At 43.7% G+C, this 24070-nt stretch overlaps 2 protein-coding genes across 14 annotated transcripts; one reads left to right on the top strand and one right to left on the bottom strand.

Moving 5' to 3' along the window:
• Positions 1-4064: 4064 nt before the first annotated feature.
• LOC125526705 (basic proline-rich protein-like) lies at positions 4065-12272 on the top strand. 12 transcript variants are annotated; one of them, XR_007291861.1, is made up of 16 exons: positions 4097-4650; positions 5321-6106; positions 6790-6904; positions 6993-7125; positions 7211-7313; positions 7410-7502; positions 7583-7718; positions 8299-8455; positions 8537-8656; positions 9141-9261; positions 9346-9391; positions 9760-9844; positions 10287-10548; positions 10634-10807; positions 10907-11129; positions 11938-12272. XR_007291861.1 is itself a non-coding variant. In XM_048691346.1 (2 exons), exons 1-2 carry the CDS (start codon positions 4080-4082, stop codon positions 5347-5349), a joined length of 600 nt encoding a protein of 199 aa, XP_048547303.1. In that variant the 5' UTR covers positions 4065-4079; the 3' UTR covers positions 5350-6121. The 12 variants fall into 12 exon arrangements, 1 of the variants encoding a protein (XP_048547303.1); XR_007291857.1 differs by having other exon boundaries at positions 4099-4650; positions 8537-8645; positions 9028-9261; XR_007291858.1 differs by lacking the exon at positions 9346-9391 and having other exon boundaries at positions 4101-4650; positions 5321-5369; positions 5640-6106; positions 8537-8645; positions 9028-9261.
• Positions 12273-21227: 8955 nt separating this feature from the next.
• LOC125526707 (PLASMODESMATA CALLOSE-BINDING PROTEIN 3-like) lies at positions 21228-23234 on the bottom strand. Of its 2 annotated transcripts, none has more exons than XM_048691348.1 (3): positions 22630-23234; positions 21923-21956; positions 21228-21606 (listed from the first exon to the last, which is right to left on the bottom strand). In XM_048691348.1, the coding sequence occupies exons 1-3, from the start codon at positions 22958-22960 to the stop codon at positions 21546-21548; spliced, it is 426 nt and encodes a 141-aa protein (XP_048547305.1). In that variant the 5' UTR covers positions 22961-23234; the 3' UTR covers positions 21228-21545. The 2 variants fall into 2 exon arrangements, with proteins under 2 accessions (XP_048547305.1, XP_048547304.1); XM_048691347.1 differs by having other exon boundaries at positions 21228-21611; positions 22630-23228.
• Between the last annotated feature and the right edge of the window lie 836 nt (positions 23235-24070).

Here is a 24070-nt window from a genome sequence, read left to right on the forward strand (position 1 = left end):
CTTGGCCTTGCAACCAGTTTGAATTATTTTATCTCGCTTTCGTTTCTTGCTTTTCTTTTTTAACTTACTTTCATCATCAAGAAAGACAATATCATCATCTTCGTCAACATGTTCTGCCTGATCAATAATTTTGTCTAGGACAGGGGGCTTTTCTGCACCTCCATCGTCCTTTGTAGGTTTTCGAAACTTGTTGCAAACGAATTGCTGCTTTACCAACATACGAGTGTCACCAGTTCTCCTTGTTGTATTCATTTTGATGGAAAACCCAAGCTGCAGAGCATACGCATTGTAGTGCTCCTTTGCACCTTCCAAAGTGTCAAACCTCATCCCCACGTAAGGTTCCTTGGGCTGTGACCATGCCTCGTCATCATTTTCACCAACCAAGCCTGTCAAACTATTTCCAACAGTCCCACCTGTTCCACCTCCGGTGTTAGTGTCAACAAGTGTGTGTTCATCCGTCTCTGTTGCTGCCGCTGGATGTGTAGTTGCTTCGACTGTTGCACCCATATCTGTACGCATAGTTTGCACCACATGTGCCGAAGCATTGTGTGCAGCGACAGGGTTGGGAGATTCAGCCACAAACTCAGCATTGTCAGCTCCACCAAGTGGGATGCTCTGTTGTGTGCAATATAAAGGATCAAGTATATTCATGTCATGAACAAAGGCAAACTCTGGCATATTTTCCTCTGGTACTTCATTTAGGTCAATCATATTTCCAAACCTGGATTTTTTAACACCATGAAAAGATATTTGAGAAGAGGCAAGCAGTTAATACTTCTTAAAAAATGGGGACAAGCACTGTATAATTTTTTGCATGAAAGTTTTGTGCTACAACATTTTTGTCTAATCTTTTTTTAATCATTGGCAGGCATCAAATCACCAGGTTGAAGCAAATAGATGAAGCACAAGTCATCGTTGCATCGGGCAGCTTCTTATTCAAAGAGTGTATTCATCATGCAAATATCAGCAAATATCATGAAGAATGCAATGGGATACTTCTACTTTAGTTGAAAGTAAACTAGGAATAGGAGCAGCATCAGTACTTTAGTTGAGTGACATGGTCTGTCATGTTCACTAGTATCACTTTTTATTACTGTATCTTATGTGGCAAGATTTACCTCCTACTAGCACCTGTTTTTAAATTTTGTGTGTGTTTTTGCTCTTTTTTTTCTTACTTCATAATGCTGGAGCATAGCACAGATTTGTCCCAGATTTTTTGTTCTTGCATATCTTTTTTTATACCAGGATGCACATTCCATTTTTCCAATGGAGAATAATGGTTGGAGCTCCACCCATCCTCCCGATTAACATCCAGCAATGAAGCATTTCTGCTGCACACAGAACCTTCTATAGGTAAGTTGACTCATGTATGTAGCATCATTATTTTTTCATGATCAAATATCTTCGTAAGGTCCAAATGTCTTTTAGAAGTTTTTGCTTGTCTGTTATGATGCTTTTTTGTTCAAGTACATAAAGTTTTCTTTTAAAAATGTAGCAACTAGCAAATATGAAGGTTTTCAACAATCAAAATTTTTTTTTCTCATACACATTTTTTTATGTTCATACAAGCAGGTACACCACAGACATCATATCTCCAAGAGCATTCAATAAACCAGTTACATGGAATCTACCACATTGAGCAAAGGAGGTGAGAAATCTGATCTACAATTAAAACATCAAAGCATCATACATTTTATAAAGCAACTTAGGTTACTAAAGTAGTGATGCTGCAACCACATTTAGGAGTTTTTCCATCTTAGGTTACTTTCAAGTTTTACTCATGACTTGCCTGCCTTTTGTGTTTGCAGTTGCCTAAACAATGCATATAAGTTGCCACTTATAAGTTGCTAACAAAAACTGCACAACTTATTAGTTCAACAGTACCAAGTTTTTACACATGACTTGCCTACCAATTGTGTTGCAGTTGCCTAAGCAATGCATAAAGTAGTGATGCTGCAACCACATTTAGGAGTTTTTGCATCTTAGGTTACTTTCAAGTTTTTACACACGACTTGCCTGCCAATTGTGTCGCAGTTGCCTGAACAGTGCATATAAGTTGCCACTTATAAGTTGCTAACAAAAATTGCACAGCTTATTAGTTCAACAGTACCAAGTTTTTACACATGACTTTTGCCTTCCAATTGTGTTGCAGTTGCCTGAACAATGCATATAAGTTGCCACTTATAAGTTGCTAACAAAAACTGCACAACTTATTAGTTCAACAGTACCAAGTTTTTACACATGACTTTTGCCTGCCAATTGTGTTGCAGTTGCCTGAACAATGCATATAAGTTGCCACTTATAAGTTGCTAACAAAAACTGCACAGCTTATTAGTTCAACAGTACCAAGTTTTTACACACGACTTTTGCCTGCCAATTGTGTTGTAGTTGCCTGAACAATGCATATAAGTTGCCACTTATAAGTTGCTAACAAAAACTGCACAGCTTATTAGTTCAACAGTACCAAGTTTTTACACACGACTTTTGCCTGCCAATTGTGTTGCAGTTGCCTCAACAATGCATATAAGTTGCCACTTTTTTACAGAGGTGTTTACATGTTCTTGTACACAGAGGGACTTATATGTAGTTGCAGACAATTTGGCTTTTCCGAATACTAATGAGAAACAACAAAATCAAGCGAAAGGAGGTGAGAGATCTGACCTCTAAAATTGCAGCCCTGCCCTTTTTCTCTTGTTTTTCCCTTCTCGGATCAGAGAAGATTTAAGAGGAGAAGCAACTAATCAAGACAGCAGTGCAGGTCATCTCAAGGTTTTCTTGCCGCCATTACAAGGGATCTGAAGGTCTAATGGATCTTGTTGGAGCGTGGGCAAGAAATTTGTGCCTTACTTGGGGGAGAAGAAGATGGCTGGGTGGGGTAGGCAATGGAGCTGGAAGCAATCGGCGGGTGCAAGGTACGGGGGAGGAAGAGCACGTGACGAGGGGACCACTAGATATCGCGTGGAGGGGGGGTTGGTTGGGTCGAGACGAAGGAACAGGTGGCTGGTGGCCGGTGGGCTATGGGCCTTACCTTTTCTGTACTACGGGGGGACAGGAAATTACCTTATTTGGCTGGGCCGCCAGGAAACGCTAGGGAGCAGCCGACTGCTCCCTAGACGCGCCCTTTAATGATATATGGTTTCCTCTAAAAAAAGAGCACGTCCTTTAGGGCTTCTTTGGATCACAGAATTTGCAAAACAAAGGAATAGGAAAAATGGAGGATTTCATTGCCATGACATATCCAATCCTATGGATTTTTTTCAGAGGTCGAACCTCATGCGTAAATTCCTCTGGAATCAACATCTTGGCGACCCAATCCTGAGGAATTTTAATAGCCCAATCCTGTGATCCAAATGTGTTCCATAGAAAACAATCTTGAGAATCCTGTGAAAATCCTCCAATCCAAAGAAGGCATTAGTTTAATATACGTACGGCCGGAGGGGAATTGCTTAACGTGCATGCAAGAAGAGGCACACGTGCGTGCAATGCAGAGCCGAACGTTGCATTGCTTCATCTTCGTGCGCCGGACCTTTTACTAGTATTTGTTTGTCTCAGGCTCGTGGAATGGAAACACCGCACGTCGGATTCCGTGGTTCGGACAGGTGCACGTGCCGTGCCCGCTGCGTCGTCGATTGTAAATAGTACGTGAAAGGGGTCAGCCGCCTAGATATAGATAAGATGGACGAGACTTGCCTCCCTCCCCGTGTGCCCATCCGTGCTTCCGCATATGTGGCTTGATTTGATTGGACAAAATAAGGCCCGGCCCCACCCCCTTAAAATCAGGGGGGGATGATTAGATTAGAAAGGAAAAAGAGAAAAAGATAGGCGTAGAATGAAGTGGGAGCACGGATAGGAGCATGGGGAGGGAGCAGGCAAGCCGGATCCAGATAAGATAACCGCTGTATGTGTACACTGTTCTACAGTGTTGCTGACCATATACGGATGGTTGTAGTTGATTCGGTTTGGTAGTTTCCGCCGGTTAATTTTTGTCTCATTAAAGATAGTTTTTTTCGTCTTCGATCCCATCTCCTGCATCCTCTCGATTCCTCCCCACCGCCTTCGAACCAGGAATAAAAATCGGTATGCTCCCACTATGTCCAGTGCTAAATCCTCCGGTTGATCGGAAAAAACTTGCACCTGAAAAAAATCTACGACGGTTAACCTACGAAAAAAAAATACCTACGCCCCGACCGCCGCCCGCGGGTCGCCCGCTCCCTCGTGCCCCTCCTCAATCCCGATCTGGATCGAGGGGACGAGGAGCTCCTGCCTCCCCGACGGCCGGCCTCCTCCTCGCCCCGCCGCTGCGTCTGGCGCCGCCATGGCCTCTGGAGCCAGGGAAGCCATGGCCTGAGCTCGGCCTCGAGGTCCCCGCCGCCGTCTCCTGCAGCTTCTGCCCCGCCGCCTCACCGCCCGAGCTCGCCGTCGCCCCAACCTCGGCGCCGCACCGCCGCCAGCTCTGGTCGCCTCCACCTCCGCTCCAGGAAACCCTCGGTCGCCGGCTCGCTGGAGCACGACGGCAGACGATGGATGCCCTGGTTGTGTGCGACGGATGCAGTTCTCACGTGCAAGCTAGGGTTGGAGCCGCCAGCTCTTCATCCTGCCCGCCGGCGGCGACTCTTCCCGTCCCGCACTGCCGCCTCCCCGTTATCACAGGTATCTCCACCCCTTCCTCTTTCCCCCTCTTCTCTCCTCTCCCCTTCTCCCTCCTCCATCTCTGTCCCCTTCCCCCTCCCACCCCGTTATCTGTTCATGTTGTTGGCACCTGAAGAAGTTGGTGGCATGGTGAAGCCCCTGAGGAAAAGTTGCAGGAGTCTTTGAAGGAGTTGGAGAAGTCTCTAGCGATGCAAGTTCGTCTTAAACCTGAGTCCGAATCCAATTTCATGGGAACAAGCATATATTCCATGAATTTTCCACTTGCACACCCTAAGCCCTAAAAGAAACAACTAGATGCCTTGGGTAATTTTGGTTGCATCCGTCTTGGTTAGTTGGTTTACATGTGAATTCACACGTTTAAAAGGCATGTGACCATTAACTTTATAAGTATTTATCCACGTTCTAAAGGAATTAAATAGGATGCAGTAGTGCAGACATTCAAAGGAGGTGGGAAGTGTACATATGCTTTATGTTAGTTATATGCACAGGGCAGCCTATCAATATAGAGGTGTCATTCAGACAGAGCTCTTTGAATATAATAAGACAAAAGATCGGTTTCCTGATTTTTTTATAAGAAGATTCTTCTATATGTTCGGTTACATGATTTTTAATTTGATCATCTTCTTTGAACAATTTTTGTGCTGACTATGATATTTCTTTTGATTTGTAGGTTCATCTGGTCCTTTACCCCTCACATAATAACTGTGAAACTTAATGAGGTATTTCTGAAAAATGTTCCCTCCCCTCTGATGTCTATTTGGTTACACAATTTTATGCTTGTGTGGTCTGGCTGTTCCTAAGTGCTTTCAGACATTATTATTTGTGTGATCAGCATTGAGTAGATTGCCTGCAGCAAGATAACTTGAGTTTTTTTACTTAAGTAAACGATATGTAAATAGCTCTAAGTTAACTGGACATTTTGTCGCATTGGCTTGAATCTGCATGTTGCATCATTTGTGCACAATGAAAACTGTATGAACCTGCATTAGATGGTGTATTTGTAGGAAGGTTATCCTTTCTTCAAGGACTGGAAGTTTCCTGGTAAGTGTTCCTTTTTCTGAAAAATTCTGTGTTTGTTCGCTGTAATATTTTGTTTACATAAGGTTTCTCTTTCCTTTTATGGGCATAATGGGTGAGACAATAATATTCAGAAAGTTGTTGTTTTAGGGAAACTGCTAACTCCATATGTCAGACCCATATCATTGTTGAGCATGCATAGTGTTCCTATGTCATTTCTATGATGTATTTGTTTCCTTTTATATCACAGTAGTCTTCATTTTGGCCATGTACCTTCAAACTGAACCAAAAATGGTTTGTCTGATGACATGTTTGAGGAGATTCTTGATATGAAACAGTGGATATGAGGGTGACCGTTTTTTTGCAAGTTTTGTCTGTGGAATCTTTTTGCAGTTGATAAGACATGGGATGGACTTACTTCCGATCTGCAATATTTTCGGTAAACTGATTCAAGGCATGTTCGATTGTTTACTTAGGGTGGTTACTGAACCTCTTTGAGAACCAAGAAAGACATTCTGTATGTACAAATAACATAGGCCTAAAGTTCGTTTTTACATTGAAAATCTATATATGAAATTTTCTATAACAATCGAAAATTCATTCATTCACTTTGTGAGATGTCACACAACACCATGCTCCAAATTGTTGTCTATCTGATCCTTGCGGCAGAATCATAGACTCGTGCATAATTGCATATATACTGTGACTGGGCACCAGTACATTTGCAACATTCTAAAGTTAGTTTGTTGTGATTTTTTACCAAACCTCGTGCATAATAAGCAACTTTATCATGTCATGCTTATGCCTGTCACTGCATATTGCTCTGCAAGTGGATGTAGTAATTTGGAAAACGTGCTGTCATAAGGAACTCTCCTTTTCTTATTCAAAATTGTTCAGTTGGAGCTTCATCATTTAAAGATTCAACTGACCAAACCCTTAGAGTTCCAATAAATTTTTCTATTCTGTCCTTAGATTCTTATCTTCGTAGCAATACTATACCCAGCCTAGCAGTAGCAATAATTTGTTCAGTTGTCAGTAATATGTTTTTCCCATGTCACATATTCATATGATCACACCTGGCTGTTCAGCTGATGCTCCGTGTGCTTTTCACCTTTCAAACAGGAAGCTGAATTTTATGTGTTGACAGAAGATGAGTCACCCTGCATCTTTGGTCCAATCGTGAAACAGAGATGGTCCTACACGTGCGCAAAGCAGCTTATCGAGAGGCTTGTTTTTGGTGAGTGGAAGAACTTATAACTTGTTGATTGTGCCATTAGTAGCACCCTTAAACTTTTTCTGACCATGTACATTTGAGTTTCCCCCAGCTGAAGGCGTAGAAATGGCCTTGAATTCACGATTGTGAGACCTTTCAATTGGATTGGGCCAAGGATGGACTTTATTCCTGGTGTTGATGGTCCTAGCGAGGGTGTTCCTCGGGTTTTGGCTTGCTTTAGCAACGTATGTAAACGTATCCCTGAATACCTTCATTGCACTGTGTTCAGTCTTCTTTCTTACAAGATATACCTTGGCAATGGATGTGCAGAATCTCCTCCGCAGAGAGCCCCTGAAGCTTGTCGATGGCGGCGAGTCCCAGAGAACTTTTGTTTTTCATCAAGGATGCCATCGAAGCTGTTCTTTTGATGATTGTATGTCTTCTCTGTTTATGTCTGATCTGTTTTTCTGGCGTTCCTCAGTGTCTACCGCATCAGTGAAACTTAAATCTCTGTTTTCTTGTGGCAAAGGAAAACCCTGCTCGAGCCAATGGTCATATCTTCAATGTTGGGAATCCTGACAATGAAGTCACTGTTAGGGAGTTGGCCGAAATGATGACAGAGGTATGCCATCAACCAGCAATAGCAACTGTATGTTCCGTTACTCTGTCTCTTCTGAATCGTTGATTTGCATTTATCTGCAGGTCTACGCTAAGGTCTCAGGAGAGCCCCCGCAGGAGGAGCCTGTGATCGACGTGAGCGCGAAAGAATTCTACGGGGAAGGGTATGACGACAGCGACAAGAGGATCCCCGACATGACCCTGATCAACAAGCAGCTAGGTGTGCATATCACTCCACGCAACACCGTGTTTGTTTTGCCTTTCATTATCCACATTTGCAAGCTGCCTACTGAAAGAAACGGGGTTGCACCCACATTACCTCCACACCATCTTCTTGGTGTGCAGACCACATCCTGGTGTGCCTCTTTATTAAGTGGTTTGTCGAAAGAAAACTGAGGGCTTAGCCCAGCTGTTTTTTTACCTATTTATTGTCATCGGGTAAATTTGGATGGATGGGATTATACTAAAGTTTATTGATGATGCTTTGTTTCTGGATATATGGAGAGGCTATGTGCACTGCAGTTCAACACAGATTGTAGATTACATGTGTGAGAAAAATTCTTATATGGTTAATAAATCATGTTCCTGCTACTTTATTAAGTGTTCAAGCATGCCTATTATGATCCTGTGCTTACTCTTTGTGTATGGCTTGTTGTCTAATGTATGAAATTGTAATGTTCTTGCACTCTGTTTTCTTCTCTTATTTCCCTTTTTTTTTGCTCGATCCGAAAACAACTCATATGCTTTAGTTGAGGAATTTTGAAGATTTCTTTGTTGCTGATGGATGTGTTCTTTTGCAGTTGCAAGGTGGAAGTCGTCGATGTTGTTCAATAGTATGTTGCCCCTGGAGGGGAAGCCGTGCATGTGACCAGTGAGGAGAAGCAGCGAGGGCTCCAGTTGTGAGAGGCTGAAGCTCGGGGACGACGACGTCATGCACAAGAGGGCATACAGGAGGCTGTATGGATTCATGATCCTTGCCTGCCTTGTTGGGAGGCGCCACCGTCAGCATATCTAACATTTTTATGCAAAAATTTACAGGTTCTCTGAACATCCTTCCGGAGGAATTATGACGATCCAAAAGAGGTTGTAGCAGTTATACTGGGCAGTAGCACTGGGACTCATATTTTCCCTCCTACAAGCAAAAGAGGTGCACCTGCTGTAAGATAATTTATTCAGATTTTCCCTCTTACAAGCACAAGGGGTACACCTGTTGTAAGATGATTCATATAGTTTCATTCAACTTGACACATCTCAGCTGCATAATGGAATAATATATTTCATCATTTTTTTACATGTTGCAGAGGATTTCCCAGCTATAAGTAGATAAGAAATAGACATTATATTAAATTTCACTTGTTATCTGCACATGAAATTGATTTGGATAGGACCAGTTAAAGTACAGCTCATACAGTAGTGGTTTCTGCATTGTGTTTGATATATTATTAGTGCAAGTGGTTTCTGTGGCTCGTCCAATCATCTTTAAATCACCAACCTAAATGTTGTTCCTCCCCTGTTGTTGCATTGCTTAGGTTCCTGTTGGAAAGGCTTATTAAATCAACTTTCTTAATCGTCACATTCATCGCACATACCTTGGCAAGGGAATCAAGTTCACTTATGGATCTGCTGATGTAATTCTTCTCAGCTCGCAAAGACATCAACCAAGACGTGCTTATGAAGTCACAAGCTCATGTCACGACACATCTCACTCTGAGTTGTCCTTGAACTTAATAAATGTGGTGTACCAAGGAGAAGAACTTGTTTATGTTAGTTACCTATAACTCTGTACCTCAATGCATCTTTCATAATGTTATTTCTGTAATTTATAGAAGTAAACAAATTCCTTACAGGTTTGACAGTTCGTCAAAATAAACAAGTAGTATTGATGGGTAAAAGGTGGGTACTGATTTAGTATGAACAAGCCAGCATGTTTTAGAACTTCTGTATTTTCTGAGTTTTCTTTCCTTCATGGATTTTCCGAGCTTATGTATTTTTTGAGTTTTAGGATAGCTGAAAATATGGCGCTTATTGCAGAAATGGTGGCATATCAATATCATGTGCATGCATTTGTAGTATCCAGAGAAAATGATGCAATGATGAATCCTGACAATCTACACACACATCACTGTATTTTGTTCACTTGCTTGCTGTTTCTGGACTATTATTGATGGAGCAGCAGAAGAGGCTTTTAGTGTTATAATATATGTCCGTACTGACAAATGAAATGCGCAGAAAAAGATACTTATGTTGTTCTGTTCTTGCAGGCACCTTATTTACTGCAGTAGGTTCTCTTGTACCCTTTTTCAGTGGAGTTGTACTGGCATCTTTGACTGAAGTTTCTTTCAACTGGTTAGTTATAATCTTCCCATTTCTGAAATTTCAAAGTCAAATGATTGGGGAATGCATCACACTATCCATTAGTTCAGTCAAGCTTATTCAGTACCGGTCTGGAAAAAAAGAAACCAGTAGCTCACATTATTGGCAATTGAGTTAAGTCTTATATTTATATGCCTGTATCACTCAAAACTTTCTAAAATGGCAAGTGATGTGTTAATTTTTGAAGAGAGTGTGGTTATGTTACAAGCATATACATTACTGGCAATGCGAAAAATACTAATAATACCTTTTCCTGTTATTTTAGCTAAAATTATGGAGCACATTTTATTTTATTTTATTTGCAATCTGAAGCCTTGGTTGTACTTCAGTCTCTAGCATCATGTATATTGGTTGCCATTGGATTTTCGAGTGCCATGGCTTCCAAACTTACTAATCAGTTGTGAGATGTTTTCAGCAAGAATCTTTTTACCGACAAGGAGGATGAAGTCAAGGATGAAGCCAAGGCAGTGGGTATGGTCTCTAGGTCGAGACCATGGCCCTTAGTGCAGTCGTTGCACACAGCCGTTTCGTCCAGTGCCTCAGACGGGCTTGGGACTTTCTGGCGTGCGTGAAGGAGTAGATGGCAGGGGGGCGCGACCAACGTTCTATGCACTGTTGGTGGGCTTGGGGCATCACTATGGGCTGTAGGTGGCGAGGATGGAGAGGCATGTATATCTGTAAGGCTCGTAGGCATGAACCCGCTCAACTGCTAATTAGAGGTTTGTCTGTCAGTGTCTTCAATAGTGATGTGTTGATGCACAGATATTCAGCTATCCACACTCTGTTTTGGTGGCAACCCAATTGCGATGTCCTCGTCGACTACCCTAGCGTCAGCCGCCGCCACCTCAAGTTATGCTGCAAGGCACTAACACCGGATCAGCATCACTGTCAGGCCTCCCCTCCCCCTGTCTAAGTTTGTCCCAGGATAAAGTACAGGTAAAAGTAAGTTCAGCTTGTTGCGACCATGACTTGAATAACATCACAATTTGTTGATGATGGATGGCCTGTGTTCCACGATGGTGGTACGTTCCGCAGTATACTCAACGGATGGCAGGTTCATATATGCCATATAGAGATGGAGAACCGGGTGCCTGAGGGACATCGAGCTTTCCCATGTCTTCTCCCTTCAATTCAACGTTGTTAAGATGAACCCTCTGCAACAGACTCTTGGACTACATCAATCGTTTTGTCGACCAAGTATCTGTACTGGAGCATGATCCCAGGAGTGGATCACTGCATGCTATCCTGACATGACTGGGTAAGTGACCTTATTGTAGCATTTCAGGCATTTGTCGATGAATCATGACAGGTGTAGTTCAGTCATGTGGTCTTGCCATGCTCAGCTCTGTTTATTGTGCATCAACGGCCATCAATGATAAGGATTAATACGTTGAGTAATTATTATGATGTGCAACGCCAACCCATTGGAAGGATTTAACGCTTCCAATTATGCATTGTATATATTCAGATTATTGCGCATGTGTATGTCCGCGACCACCTACTTTAGATTATTGCACACGTGATGTTTCATTTTAATAGTCACATAATTAGTTGGTTATCCCTTGTGTATGTGCGTTGTTATTTTTCGCACACCTCTTATATCAACTTGGTCTGATGCTTATCTTCTGCAATATCCATGTCAAGTATACAATGTTTTCAGGTTACAATTTCTGTATATATATTGCACTGTTGATCCAACTTATCAGCCCTCCCTATCGTAGAAATATTTCGGTGAGAATCTGTGTCCACTTAGCATGGAGGAGCTTGAGTAAATTGAGAACCAAATACAAATATCCCTTAAGTTGTCAAGCATATCAGGTCTTCATCAGCTTTAGATATTTTTCTGTTATACATGACTCCTCCCATGTAAATTGGGTACATGTCTTTCTACTTGATATTAGTGTAACATGCCATATCTCTCCCATGTAAATAGACCCTCATGTTGCCGCAAAGAGGAGCGGCACTGCCCAACCTCTCAATTATCCGTTGTTTTGTGTTAATTGCCCTTGAGGTCCAGACATGCCATTTATTATGATTTTTTCATTATTTCTTATTTGGAACTTGAGGTCCAGGCCAGATCTGTGTCTACAGAAGCTCGAGCGGAAGATTCCTCGCCAGCATCGGAGCAATTTATTGGCCAGATCGACACTAAAGCTCCTGCATGGACGTGAAGGCATGTCTTTATTAAGTTCAATCTTTGGAACTTGGCATGCGACGATGTGTAAAAATAGAAAGATGCTAGAAAATCCCATAAAAAAAAGATGCTAGAAAATTGTCTTTGGCCAATTTCGTATGTAGCTGTGAGCATTGCTAATTTCTGTCAACATGAATGATATTTGGACTATTTATATAGCTACCATGTGCTGAACAAATTTTCTGATTAATGTAACACTCCTGAATAGATTGGTGTCTGTGTGCCATATCATTTGCTCTCCTTTACACTAATAGAATCATTTTGTCAGTACCTGATCCATTAATACTGATTTGAGAGAAATGTGCTTCCAAAATTTTATCTTGACTGCAACATAGTTGTTTTTTCTGGTATGTATGATAAGCATAGGTGTCAATTTTGCAGCAGATGATAGATTGTTGGTTGTGGTGATTTGATATTTTAATGACTATTCATATCAATGATTATGCCTTCGCCCCATGAGAAACATTCGAAGAAAGGATTGTGAGAGAGGGAGGGGGAGAGAAAGATGATGATGAGATGCATTTATATACCACATCCCAAACATGAAATATCATCACATGTCAATTGTCTGACTCCCATATCACATGACATTTCTCTTTGTATATACATTTTTATTAGCGTATTTCTTGTTGTAAGTATAATTTGTTAGTTAGCCCGTGGCAACGCACGGGCTTTTTACTAGTATAGGAGTAGGTACTTACACTATTCAGCTACCGAGATTGTTGACCGATAAGCCACTGTTAGCATGCAGAATATTGCAGTCCCTCATCACAAAAGAAAATACTTCAACCGTTCCGAATTACTTATCACAGATATAGATGTATCTAGATGTATTTTAATTCTACATACATCCATTTCTGTCACGAGTAATTTGAAACGAAGGGAGTAGTAGAAAAAAGAAAAACAGGGCCCGGTCGTCGCTGATCGGTTACCATGCATGCACATGCAGGCCCCTTGGTGGCGATATCGGACGCTTGCACTTGCCGCCGCCGCCGACGACGACGATCCAGATTGGTCGCGGCATCGCGTCCATAACTCCTCTCCTCCCTCGACCGGCCTTTGCTTCGGCCCAACGGTTTTCCCATTCGCATTGAGGTCGCGGCGCTGCACAACATGCATATATCTCTGCCGCTCCGGAGGATAGGTGCGGACTAGAGACAGAGGCTGCTTGCTGGTGGTGCGTCGTCGGCTGCTGGTGATGAATCGACGGGAAGCTGGCCCTCAGTTCAGACTTCCAACTCTTCAGATTCAGGGCAGCTGTCTGATTTTATTTCTTTTGATAAAGGATACCGATCTTTTTTTCTTTTTCTTTTTGGAGGCGAATGAATGATACCGATCTGATGGGCATGAATGGAAGCCCACACGATGGGTAAGAGCGGGCCGAGCCAAGCAGGCCGTGACACTCAAACCCGTTCCTGGAAGCAAAAAACGAAATCCCTATTTGACGCATTCTGCGCAACTGTTGACAAATCACAGACGCACAGTCCATCTTTTGAGCAATTGGGTTCCATTCCCAGCTAGTGCGTGCTCTTTTACCTCGCTACGCGGTGCCACTGCCACCACACATGGGCCGGCCTAGGTGGGCTGCCCCCTGTGTGAATCGCCGACTACTCGTTGCAAAGCGCAACATATAGGAGAGTCCAGAAAAAAAACTAGTCTCCCGTGCATTGCTATCACGGGTAGAGCAGAGCACTGGCATGCCCTCTTCCCCATCGTCCTCTTATGTAGATACATGATTTTTATCTCCCTACACGGCTAAGTCCCAATGTGCTCCAAACTTCGATCGTGGCCACACGACCCAGCCAACAGCGCACGATGTTCCCAAAAAGGAAAAAAAACATCGAGCGACGGGATCTCTGAGCAAAAAGCATACATTGCCCACGAAGGGGAGGAATAATGCGCCGTCGATTTCTTTCAGACTTTTAGCCTGTTGCATATTTTCAATGAACGAACACGGCCAAGTGGATGGGACGAGTATGTGTTTTCTTAGAACATGGCTATGGCATGCTGGAATTTAATCTATTTTGCTATTTTGGCCAGCCCAATAATTATTTCAGAAATTCCTAATAAATTCTAGAGGCCCACTTAGTTCATTTATGCAAGGCAAAGGATACTAATAAGGTTTAGTCACACATTGCTAGTTTAGTAGGAGTTGGACCTCCTTATAAGGGAGGTTCTTTCCCCACTTGTACGAGCATGAGAACAAGAGGGATATCCACGCGCGCTCCTCCTCCGCCGCCCGCCGGCCGCGCCACGGGAATGAGCCGATATCTAAATTTTTGCCACGCACGACGGGTATACGAAAGGTCACGTGGGAGTTGAAACGTTTTCTGTAGTGGACACTGAATTTGAACGAAGCGCCTCTCGCCACAAGGTTCCGACCACTGCGCTGCTGCTACGTTCTTCCCCATCCCGTCTTGCGGCGTGCACCGCAGGTCGGAACAGTAGGCCTCCGAGACCGCACCTTTTGAGTCCTGTACGGGAGAAGGGTGATAAGGTTTTTGGGAGCGCTCAGCGCGACTACTGGCTACTTCATTACGGACGATCCGGTCGCCGACGACTACTTCCCCGACGACGACTTCTTCCCCGACGTCCACGGCCTCCTCGACGACATGGCAGGCGAGGACACCGACCCCAAGTCCAGCGCTTCTGCTGCTGTTGTCCGGTATGTGTTCTTGTCTTTCCTGTTAAAGGTTCTGCCACAGTTTCTTGTTCTAGTCCTTGTCCTACACATGATAGGTTCTACTTCATATATGCTACTTGCTATAATGTCTGCTTTAGATATGATAGGATAGTTCATATATGCAGAAGCTATTTACCTTCTCTCTGTCAGAACGCATGATTTGTTTTATCTCTACTATATTAGTCATGCTTTATCTAGTATTTCTGTTAATACAATCATTTGGTAAATTGCTCATATTTCCAACAATCCAAAAACCTTATTATAGGCAATTTACCCCAAGTGGTTTTGCTGCTTCCATGAGACCTCCTATGTTTGAGGGTATCCATTATAAGAGGTGGCGCGTGAGAGCAGTCTTGTGGTTTCAAACCATGAGTTGCTATGACGCCACTCTCGGCAAACCTGAAGGAGAGCTTGATGCTCAACAGGCACAAGCTTTTCAGAAAATGGATACTCTGTTTAAGGCTGCTCTCTTGAGTGTTCTTGGTGAGAACATAGTTGATGCTTATGCGTCAATTGATAATGGAAAAGATATGTGGGATGCACTCGAGGCCAAGTTTGGGGTCTCGGATGCTGGCACTGAGCTGTACATCATTGAGCAATTCTATGATTACAGGATGACTGAAGAGTGCTCCGTGGTTGAGCAAGCTCATGAGATACAGTCATTTGCTAGAGAACTTGAACACTTCAGTTGTATGCTACCGGACAAGTTTGTTGTCGGAGGTATCATCACTAAGCTTCCTCCTTCATGGAGGAACTTTGCTACCTTGTTGAAGCATAAGAGACAGGAGTTTTCCTTCCCGGATCTCATTGGCACTCTTGATGTGGAAGAAAAGGCGAGAGCAAAGGACACACGTGCTCGAGGTATTGAGGGAGGATCTAGTGCCAATGTGGTACAGAAGCAGAACTTCCAGCCCAACAAGTTCAAGAACAAGGGCAAGTTTGATGGAAAAGCAAAGTTTGATGGGAAGAATAAGGTTGTGCAACACACGAACTTCAAGAAGAAGAATGGCAAGAAGAAAGGTGCTTGCCATGTGTGTGGGGATCCTGATCATTGGGCTCCTAGTTGCCCTAATCGCTATGACAAGCGTCATCCTGGGAAAGGCGGCAAGACCGCTAATGTTGTCATTGGAGACACTGACAAGAAGGATGCTGGGTATGGTATATTTCCCACTATTCTTTCAGTATGTCATTCTCCTGACTGGTTGATTGACACGGGTGCTAATGTGCATGCATGCGGTGATATTTCCATGTTTTCGTCTTATCAGACCGCAGGGACTTCAACCGTGCTGATGGGCAACGGTTCAAGTGCTTCTATTCATGGTGTTGGCACGGTCGATCTAAAGTTTACTTCGGGGAAGATCGTGCGGCTGAAGAACGTGCATTATGTCCCCTCCGTCAATAAAAATCTTGTTAGCAGATCTTTTCTGTGTAGAGATGGCTACAAGCTTGTCTTTGAGTCGAATAAATTTGTAATATCCAAGTATGGAACCTTTGTTGGTAAAGGCTATGAGTCAGGAGGCTTGTTTCGTTTATCCTTATCAGACGTTTGCAATAAAGTTGTTAATCATATTTGCAACAATAGTGAATCCAATGTGTGGCATTCACATCTTTGTCATGTTAACTTTGGTTGCATGTCGCGACTAGCGAAGTTGAACTTAATCCCTAGTTTCACCACCGTCAAGGGATCTAAGTGTCAAGTGTGTGTGCAAGCTAAGCAACCTTGCAAGTCTCACACGACTGCGGAAATTAGAAATCTTGCACCACTAGAGCTCATACATTCAGATCTATGTGAAATGAATGGTGTGTTGACAAAAGGTGGAAAGAAATATTTCATGACGTTAATTGATGACTCCACTAGATACTGCCGTGTGTATCTTCTGAAATCTAAGGATGAGGCTTTGAACTTTTTCAAGATCTATAAAGCTGAAGTGGAAAACCAACTTGATTGAAAAATCAAGAGGCTTAGGTCCGACCGTGGTGGAGAGTACTTTTCCAAAGAGTTTGATGCTTTTTGTGGGGAACATGGTATAATCCATGAGAGGACTCCTCCCTACTCACCTCAGTCAAATGGGGTGGCCGAAAGAAAGAACCGTACTCTAACTGATTCGGTTAACGCCATGTTAGATACATTGGGTCTCTCCAAGGCATGGTGGGGGGATGCGATATTGACAGCATGTCATGTCCTGAACCGAGTCCCCACAAAGAACAAAGAGATAACTCCATTCGAGGAATGGGAGAAGAAAAGGTTAAAACTCTCTTATCTGCGAACATGGGGTTGTTTGGCGAAAGTCAATGCTCCAATTTCAAAGAAGCGGAAACTTGGACCAAAGACTATGGATTGTGTTTTCCTGGGATATGCTTTTCATAGCATTGGCTATAGATTCTTGGTTGTAAAATCTGAGGTACCTGACATGCATGTCGGTACGATCATGGAGTCGAATGATGCGACTTTCTTTGAAGATATCTTTCCCATGAAGGATATGGCTACCTCATCTAATCAGGAGATGCCTAGTTCATCGAATCAGGAACCAGTTACAATTACTAAACCTGCCATTTCAATAGAACACTTTGAAAGTCCTGTGGAGGAGAACAATGAAGTTCCTACTAGGAGCAAGAGACAAAGGATTGCAAAGTCCTTTGGTGATGATTTTCTTGTGTATCTCATAGATGACACTCCCAGTTCTATTTCAGAGGCCTATGCATCTGAAGATGCTGACTACTGGAAGGAAGCGGTTCGTAGCAAGATGGATTCCATCTTGGCGAATGAAACCTGGGAGATAACTGATCGTCCTTATGGGTGCAAACCTATAGGATGCAAATGGGTATTCAAGAAAAAGCTTAGGCCTGATGGTACTATTAAGAAGTACAAGGCTCGGCTCGTGGCTAAGGGTTATACCCAAAAGGAAGGTGAAGACTTCTTTGATACTTACTCACCTGTGGCTCGACTGACCACTATTCGAGTTCTACTTTCACTAGCTGCTTCGCATGGTCTTCTCGTTCATCAAATGGATGTTAAGACTGCTTTCCTAAATGGAGAGTTGGACGAGGAAATTTATATGGAACAACCAGATGGGTTTGTACTAGATGGTCAGGAAGGGAAAGTGTGCAAGTTGCTGAAGTCTTTGTACGGACTTAAGCAAGCACCCAAACAGTGGCATGAGAAGTTTGAAAGAACTTTAACAGCTGCAGACTTTGTTGTGAATGAAGCTGACAAATGTGTGTACTATCACCATGGTGGGGGCGAGGGAGTTATCCTGTGCTTGTATGTTGACGACATACTGATTTTCGGAACCAATCTGAATGTTATTAAGGAGGTCAAGGATTTCCTACCTCGTTGTTTTGAGATGAAGGATTTAGGAGTAGCTGATGTCATTCTGAACATCAAGTTGTTGAGAGACGATGATGGTGGGATTACATTGCTTCAATCTCACTGTGTGGAAAAGATCTTGAGTCGCTTTGGCTATATTGACTGCGAGCCCTCTCCAACACCATATGATGCGAGTGTGTTACTTCAAAAGAATCGAAGAATTGCTAGAGATCAATTGAAATATTCTCAGATTATTGGCTCGCTTATGTACTTAGCAAGTGCTACAAGACCTGACATCTCTTTTGCTGTTAACAAACTGAGTCGGTTTGTCTCAAAACCAGGAGATGTGCATTGAAAAGCTCTAGAGAGAGTTTTGCGTTATTTGAAAGGCACTGCAAATTATGGAATTCACTACACCAGGCACCCAAAGGTGCTTGAAGGGTATAGTGACTTAAACTGGATCTCAGATGCTGATGAGATAAAGGCCACGAGCGGTTATGTATTCACTCATGGAGGTGGCGCTGTTTCTTGGAAGTCTTGCAAGCAGACCATCTTAACGAGGTCAACAATGAAAGCAGAACTCACAACACTAGATACAGCTACGGTTGAAGCAGATTGGCTTCACCGGCTCTTGAATGACTTGCCGGTTGTTGAGAAACCTGTACCGAGTGTCCTTATGAACTGCGACAATCAAACTGTGATCACGAAAGTGAGCAGCTCAAAGGATAACATGAAGTCATCAAGACACATTTAGAGAAGGTTAAAGTCTGTCAGGAAAATGAAAAACTCCGGAGTTATTGCTTTGGATTATATCCAAACGTCTAAAAATCTGGCAGATCCTTTTACCAAGGTCTATCACGTAATGTGATAGATAATGCATCGAGCGAGATGGGTATAAGACCCACAATATGAGTTGTTCACAGTGGTAACCTATTCTTTGTGATCGGAGATCCCATGAATTAGATGTGAAAGACAAGCTGTTGGTCAACTGAGAGGAGAGTATCCTTACTATTCACAATACCACTCCATGAAGATGCAATACTCTCCTAATCTGCATGGCAGGTTGATGTATATCTTAATGTGTTCTAAGTGGCTTATTTAAGCAGAGATGTTATCCTGCAGAACATCTTTTGAAGAACACACCTATATGAGTCTGATTGTCAAACGTCGCAATCTATGAGAGTAGAGTTCTCTCTAGTAAACTCATGAAAGGTCACGGAGTATGATGCATAAACTCCACCCGCGGGGAAGATCCACGGTAGCCACGTATCGGTCAAGGCTTTATGTGAAGTTAGATTCACAGAAAACTTGCAGTTCAAGGCCCAGTCCACTGTTCAAGTTGCTTACTAGTGTAGCATAGAGTTCTAGGTGGAAGTTCAACTTAACAGTCTTCACTGCAGTACCGGTATATAAAACAGTATTTTGGAACCAAAGGCAAATTTCTGTGTGCCTCTGGGATCTGGTGGGGGATTGCTGGAATTTAGTCTATTTTGCTATTTTGGGTAGCCCAATAACTATTTCAGAAATTCCTAATAAATCCTAGAGGCCCACTTAGCCCATTTGTGCAAGGCAAGGGATACTACTAAAGTTTAGTCCCATATTGCTAGTTTAGTGGGAGTTGGACCTCCTTATAAGGGAGGTTCTTTCCCCACTTGTACGAGCATGAGAACAAGAGGGATATCCACACGCGCTCCTTCTCCGCCGCCCGCCTCGCCACGACGCGCCGCGCCGCGGGTTGCGAGAATGAGCCGAGCCGATATCTAAATGTTTGCCACGCACGACGGGTATACGAAAGGTCACGTGGGAGTTGAAACGTTTTCTGTAATGGACACTGAATTCGAACGAAGCGCCTCTTCGACCGCTGCCTGTTCGCTTCGTCTCCCTTCGTTGCTTCACCTCCTGCCGCAGCCTCTTCGCGTCCTTCTCCTGTGCCTATATACGAGAGGTCGCTCCTCTCCAGAGAGACACAACAGAAGCTCCTCTTCCTCTCGCCACAAGGTTCCGACCACTGCGCTGCTGCTACGTTCTTCCCCATCCCGTCTTGCGGCGTGCACCGCAGGTCGGGACAGTATGCCTCCGAGACCGCACCTTTTGAGTCCTGTACGGGAGAAGGGTGATAAGGTTTTTGGGGAGCGCTCAGCGCGACTACTGGCTGCTTCATCACGGACGATCCGGTCGCCGACGACTACTTCCCCGACGACGACTTCTTCCCCGACGTCCACGACCTCCTCGACGACATGGCAGACGAGGACACCGACCCCAAGTCCAGCGCTTCTGCTGCTGCTGTCCCGTACGTGTTCTTGTCTTTCCTGTTAAAGGTTCTGCCACAGTTCCTTGTTCTAGTCCTTGTCCTACACATGATAGGTTCTACTTCATATATGCTACTTGCTATACTGTCTGCTTTAGATATGATAGGATATGGTTCATATATGCAGAAGCTATTTACCTTCTCTCTGTCAGAACGCATGATTTGTTTTATCTCTACTATATTAGTCATATTTTATCTAGTATTTCTGTTAATAAAATCATTTGGTAAATTGCTCATATTTCCAACATGGGCACTCGATCTACTAGCGCATGATTAATAAGACACAAGGTACCGTTTGTGCATTCGAGCGACGTTGGTGGTGGCGTCGTAGATGTTGATCTATTTTTTCTATAATATAGTTGGTCAAACATAAAAATGCTTGACCTCAGACAAACTTAGAATTTCAAGTATTTTGTAACAAAGGAAGTAAACGTCAAGCTGGGACATGAAGGAACATCCAAACGAATCAGGCCAATTCAAATGTATGCCACTCTGTCCCCTTTTAGCTTGAAAGGGCAGGTTACAAATGCTAAACTGAGCTCAAATTGCCCCTACAAATTTGTAGCGAACGGCCAAAAAAAAAGAATAAATGAAAAGAAAATTATGGTGGCAGCCGTGTGGCGACTCAGTGTGTGTTTGCGCAGAAGCCCGTCAGCCTTCAAATCCATATGAAGCGTGTTCCATCTGATGGAGATCAGTGACATGGAGACTTGCTAGAGTTGCTCTTACCAATCATATATTCTCAAATGACTCGTATTGTTTTGACAAAAAATGTTAAATTTTCGTGAACTTGGGTAATAATTTTGCATTCGTCACCTACATTGAGACAAGATTTCAGAGATGGAAAAATGTTAGACGTCAAGCTCATGACACGAAAGAACATCCAAATGAATCAGACGAATCCAAATGTCTGCCACTCTAGCCCCCTTTTGCTTGCACGGGCAGGTTACAAATGCTACGAGCGATCACTACAAATTCCCTCCCAAAAACAAAACTGTGGTGGCTTCTTACATCGTGGCAGTGCTCTACGCACAGAGCCTAGCTACGCAATACTCCATCCCGTGTCACCACCAGCGCAAGTGCAGGTACACGAAACAGGAGAGGGCAAGAGACATCAAGGGTGCATTGGCGGTGGCAACGTGAGCCTCATCGGTGTCGGAATCGTCGTCGTCTGATCCAAGGTCAGGCTTGCGGTTGCCCGGCGGCGGTCGAGATGCGGACGTGGCTGAACCGGGTGACCCAGCTGCGCTGCATGTAGGAACCCAACATGATAAATTTGAAAGTTTAAGGTGCAAAATTGTGGTAACAACAGATAGAATGAATTCAGCACAACACAGTCACAGTAGCCACAGACTGAGCTAAGTATAAATATCTCATGTTATTCGAGGTGGCATGTAATTCAAATTTCATCTAGCAAATATCATGCTCTTCTAGCTAGATACATGAGATTGCAGAAGACGTAAACCAAGTTTATTAATGAGTTATTAGAAATTCCTCATGTATTCTTTGTGAAGTTGTACAATAAATGGAAGCAAGTACAATGTGATGCACGTACGTACCCTGGAGATGCAGGGAAGGTGCATGATCCATAACCTGAAAAACGTAAGAGAAAACTGGATTATTAGTAGAAGTGTGTAAACGCATCACTTGCCTATGTACAACTAGAAATACTCTGATGGGGGTAGTCCTGAAACTGAAAGTAGGGTCCACAAACCGTACGAAAACTGGGCAATGCATGAACACAGTGAATAACTTTTTCATATCTCAACGTACGCCATCACTTGATCGGGAATTTTAGGAGTCTTTTTTTGGATAATGCATTCATTCTAAAGTTACCAAAAAATGGCGCATCAAAATTAAGAAATCGACCTAGCGACACATATATTCTTCGTTCAATGCATTTTCTTGAGTGAAAAAAATCTCCTAATGAAGGCATAATCCCAAAGGTTCCAAGAACAAAAGCAGGCAGCTATTTGTGCAGTGGTAGTGATACTACTAACGAATAACGAAGCAAAAAAGCAAAAGCGACACCGGTCAAGCAAAAAAAGAAGGCGGCAAAAGCAAAAGAGACGCGTGCATGGAAGGGATTACACTGACCGATAGGAAGCTTGCGATTGAGGGAAACCATATATACACGGCAAATTTTAAACATAATATCAAGGGCATAAGCATAATCAAACAATGCGAGTTCGTCCAAAATAATATACTAATTAAACAGTGCGTAACAGAGAAGAAAGGAACAAAGATAGAATCAACGTGTACTGACTGGGGTCGGTGAGCGTGACGGTGGCGGTGCCGGCGAAGTCGCAGGCGCCGGGGGCGGCGTGGGAGCGCTGGTAGACGGAGTTGAAGGCGTAGGAGGCGTGCGCGGCGAGGGTGTTGGGGAGGTAGCAGAGGGCGCTGGGCTGGATGGGCGCGCAGTCGGCGCCGCCCGCGGGGCTGCACGCGTAGTCCAGCGCCGCCTGCACCGTCCTCACCGGCGCCCCGGTGCGCACGATGCACCACGTCGGGTTCGCCGCCCCGGCGCCCGCGAGCAGCTGCAGAGCCCACGCCGCCGCGAGCCACAGCGCCGCCACAGGAGAGCGCCGGCGCCGCATGTAGTGGTCTGCGGGAGGGTACGGGGCGAGGCGAGAGGCTCAGGCAGCAAGAAGGAGCAAAGGTGGTGGGAATATGTGCGCGGTGGTGGGGAGGGAATATGAGAAAGAAAGATGGTGGGAGCCGGAGCGGGAGCGGAAGCCAGGAGGAGGATCTCCTTCTCCATCTCCATGGAGAACTGCTTTCTTTTCTTCTCTTTGCTTTTCCTTTGGGTCGGAGTGTCTAATCTAATTACGACCGGAGAAAGGAGATAGCGAAGGAGCGGGGGGCTAGGAAAAGCAAAGACCATCCAGGAGGAAGAAGATCAACTGGTAAAAAGGTAGTAGCAATCAGGCTGGTTGAAAAAGGGAGAAAGTACTACTCTCTTTGTCCCATAATATAACAACATTTTTGACACTACACTAATTGTCAAAAACGTTCTTATATTATGAGGCGGATGAAGTAGCTTACTAGAGGTAATTAATGATTAAACTAACCTCACAAATTAGCGCACTAAAATAAATGTATAAAATAGAGAGCAAAGCAAGATGGCATCGGAATGTGCCCCCTTAACTGAAGCTAAACCATGAATTTATTGGCACTTTTTTTTTTGATAAAGAGAGTTTTCTCTCCGATTTCCATTATTAGAAATCACTAAGTCTTGCGACCGACACCAGGCTATTGCCAACTCACATTACATTAGCAAATCCTACGATGCACACTGTCGAGGATGAGATCTCCTCTAAAGTGCAGATTACTCGAGCCGAGAGCGGACCAGGTTTCAGACGCAAACACTAAACGACCCCTATCATCATAATCATGAGAAATCCCACAAGCCGGGTTCTCCAGGATGATCGCACGCAAAATAAACCAGACTATCAAGTTGTGATACTCGGCAGCTAGGAGCATACCACTTAAGTTCAACTGAAGAAACAAGACAGAGACAGATCGAGGACATAATAAAGGAGATCTCCTAGGACTATAGCACCAGTTTAGAGAACTTCAGAAGATCACATCGCTGCGATTATGTGGTACAGCCCTCCATCCCTCCACCGCCCTGAAGATTTCTCCAGCGACCTGCTCAACCTTTTTTACGCCCTTCGGCATTATTCTTCGTCTTCTTGGGTTTATCT

Source organism: Triticum urartu, unplaced genomic scaffold, assembly GCF_003073215.2.
Source record: "Triticum urartu cultivar G1812 unplaced genomic scaffold, Tu2.1 TuUngrouped_contig_1496, whole genome shotgun sequence".
NCBI classification, from domain to species: Eukaryota; Viridiplantae; Streptophyta; class Magnoliopsida; order Poales; family Poaceae; genus Triticum; species Triticum urartu.